At 31.6% G+C, this 2,500-nt stretch overlaps 1 protein-coding gene across 1 annotated transcript in view; it reads left to right on the top strand.

Annotated features, from left to right (window-relative positions):
- LOC144968518 (uncharacterized) overlaps positions 1-2,500 on the top strand; it is a 60,749-nt gene that overhangs the window by 16,894 nt on the left and 41,355 nt on the right. The window contains exons 10-11 of the mRNA XM_078906971.1: positions 460-701; positions 1,665-1,815. Coding sequence (XP_078763097.1) covers positions 460-701; positions 1,665-1,815 — 393 coding nt within the window. The remainder of the gene's footprint in view (positions 1-459; positions 702-1,664; positions 1,816-2,500) is intronic.

The raw sequence follows: 2,500 nt of genomic DNA, 5'->3' as shown, positions 1-2,500 counted from the left end.
TTCCTTTTTACTGGCGCTGATATGACATAAATGTGTTGCAAGCGCCCTAAAATCCTTAAAAACAAATAACAAACAAAGCTAAAGTTTGAACATATTTATTGTTCAATTTTATTATTGCCAAGTTGAGGATGAATATATGCTTGACTATTGTTTAAGAGGGTGTAAATTCAATTGGATGGAATCTTTAAACTTCCTTTCCAGTATTAAAAAAACAGTTGTCCTTGATAGGCTCACGATACATTGAATCAGATTTTATTTTGGATTATTTTGTGTTAACCAGATAACTACAATTCGTCTTATGCAAAGTATTATCCACCAAGTATGAATTGTTCATGGATGGACAGACGAGTTAAGGAAAATGAAAATGAAACTAGAATGTGGAATTGAATTACTACACACTGTCAGTTTTTTGAGCTCTTAATATTCTCTACGTTCATGGTTTATGCTTTCTTTCTGCAGGTTGGAACTTTTTTGAACAACTACTTGGATTTTGATGTTGACAAATCTGCCATGTACAACAATGACCGTCAGATCCGTCTTGTCCCTCCTCCAAAATCACTTTGTCCAGGCATTCCATGCAGTCCATGCCTCGGGCTTCCCTCTGACACCAAGTATTTCTATGAACATGGGGACATTATCATCAATGGAATCTTCTCTCTTCATGAGAAGGGACAGAGTCCAATGAGCTGTGGAAATCTCATGTAGGTTTTGGCACCTTGAAATTTTAAAGATATGCTGTACAAGATGTTGAGGGATGTACGCGTATATAAGGCATTTCTATGATTCAGTCATGCTCAAATGCAGTTTACAGTGCTTATTTCTTTCTCTCAGTGGGTTAAAGGGAACCAAAATATCCATTTCATACATCACAAGTCACCTGTTTAGTGCTCTTTTATACTTAAACTCTTACAATATCCCTTGAAGTGGCTCATAAAGCATCATTCTCCTTGTTCATAAAAATTGTATAAGCGCCAAAAGCGCTGAAGAACTGTTAAAATATGTATTTACATAATATTTACATCATAAAAGAAATAAGCATAAGAAAGCACACAATACATTAAAGGAATATCAATTTGTTTGTTTAAATGGTATGAAAAAAAATATAGTTGAGGATTAACTCTATTTATGATCAGAGCCATGTTATAGTTCTTATCCTAAATTTATATTCTATAGATAGTATGCGCTTGGCTAAGAAGCTCACAACATTGCCATCTGGAAGTATAATGGACCAACACACAAAACTATGTGTAACCTTAAACATTTAAAGTCTGGTTAATACACTTTAGTGAGAATTACTCACAACAAACGCAGATGACAAAAAACAATAACAAAAGCCTGAGTTACGTCAACTTCATTCTTTCTTTTGTAACGTCTGCCCTTCAATCATATTTAGTTTTTTGAATTTGATAAAAAGAAAGTCATTGCCTGTGTTAATACGTTTGGGTTTTGATTTTCTCACGTCTCGTTGCAATATAATCAGTAAAAGACAACAATGGCAACACATAATCTTATGAGCCCTGTTGCAGGTAATGTTACAGAAGACATATAATTAATGTTTTTCAGAGTATAACCTGATGTCTGTTGACATAATTCGAAATAAAAAACAAAAATACATAAGCCGTTAAACTTAAGATTAGTTTATTTTAAAATATTTTTTATATCAGATCTTCAAATCAAGTGGTGTATATGGAGGCCATGATCTATGCCTTGCGTAGCATCAATAACGACAACAGCATTCTGCCAAACATCAAACTAGGTGGTCTTGGTATTGATGACTGTAGCAGCACAGCAGTTGGACAGGCGTTTATCAGTGAGGTAGGTTATATTCATGGACAGATAATTGAGCTTTTTAAATTTTCCACCTTATAAAATTGACATTTTCAAACATATTCAAACTTTGGTCTGAGAGATCATAATTTAAAAAAAAAATATTTTGTTCTTTTTTTTTTTTCCTTTTTTTTTTTTTTCTTTTTCTTTTACTTTAAGAAAATAAATTATTGTTTTAAGACACCATTCTCACCAAGAGTAACCTTATTTTGTTTTCTATCCATATATTTATATATATGATTTCAATATTATCATTTAATGTCTTTAATATTCAATGTATTTTGAATAAGCATTAAAAAATTTTTTCAAGACGTATAAACATTTTGTCTTAAATATACTGATCAATCCGATTAAGATATGCAAATCTTTCAATCCATCTCATTCAAACTGATATATGTGTTCATGATTAAAATGACCTATTATTAGTAATAGCAAAGTGTGATAATGATGAGAATCATAATCTCTGTATTAATAGATCATGTAACAAGAAAGGATAATTTACAGGATGCAAGATAATTCTAACACAATTTGAAAAGGTCTGTCTTTGATACTTTGTAATGCTAAAAATAATTTTAATAGCGTCTCAGAGGCATCATGTCTCATCCTAAATGTCAATGTTCCTGATGGCTTAGGATCCTTTTTAAAGCACTTTGAACAAATTTAATGATGTTCC

Source organism: Berghia stephanieae, chromosome 3 (assembly GCF_034508935.2).
Source record: "Berghia stephanieae isolate SIO BIC M18660-M18661 chromosome 3, UCSD_Bste_1.3, whole genome shotgun sequence".
Classification (NCBI taxonomy): domain Eukaryota; kingdom Metazoa; phylum Mollusca; class Gastropoda; order Nudibranchia; family Aeolidiidae; genus Berghia; species Berghia stephanieae.
Note: the sequence above shows the minus strand (reverse complement) of the source record. Positions and strands in the feature narration are given on the sequence as shown.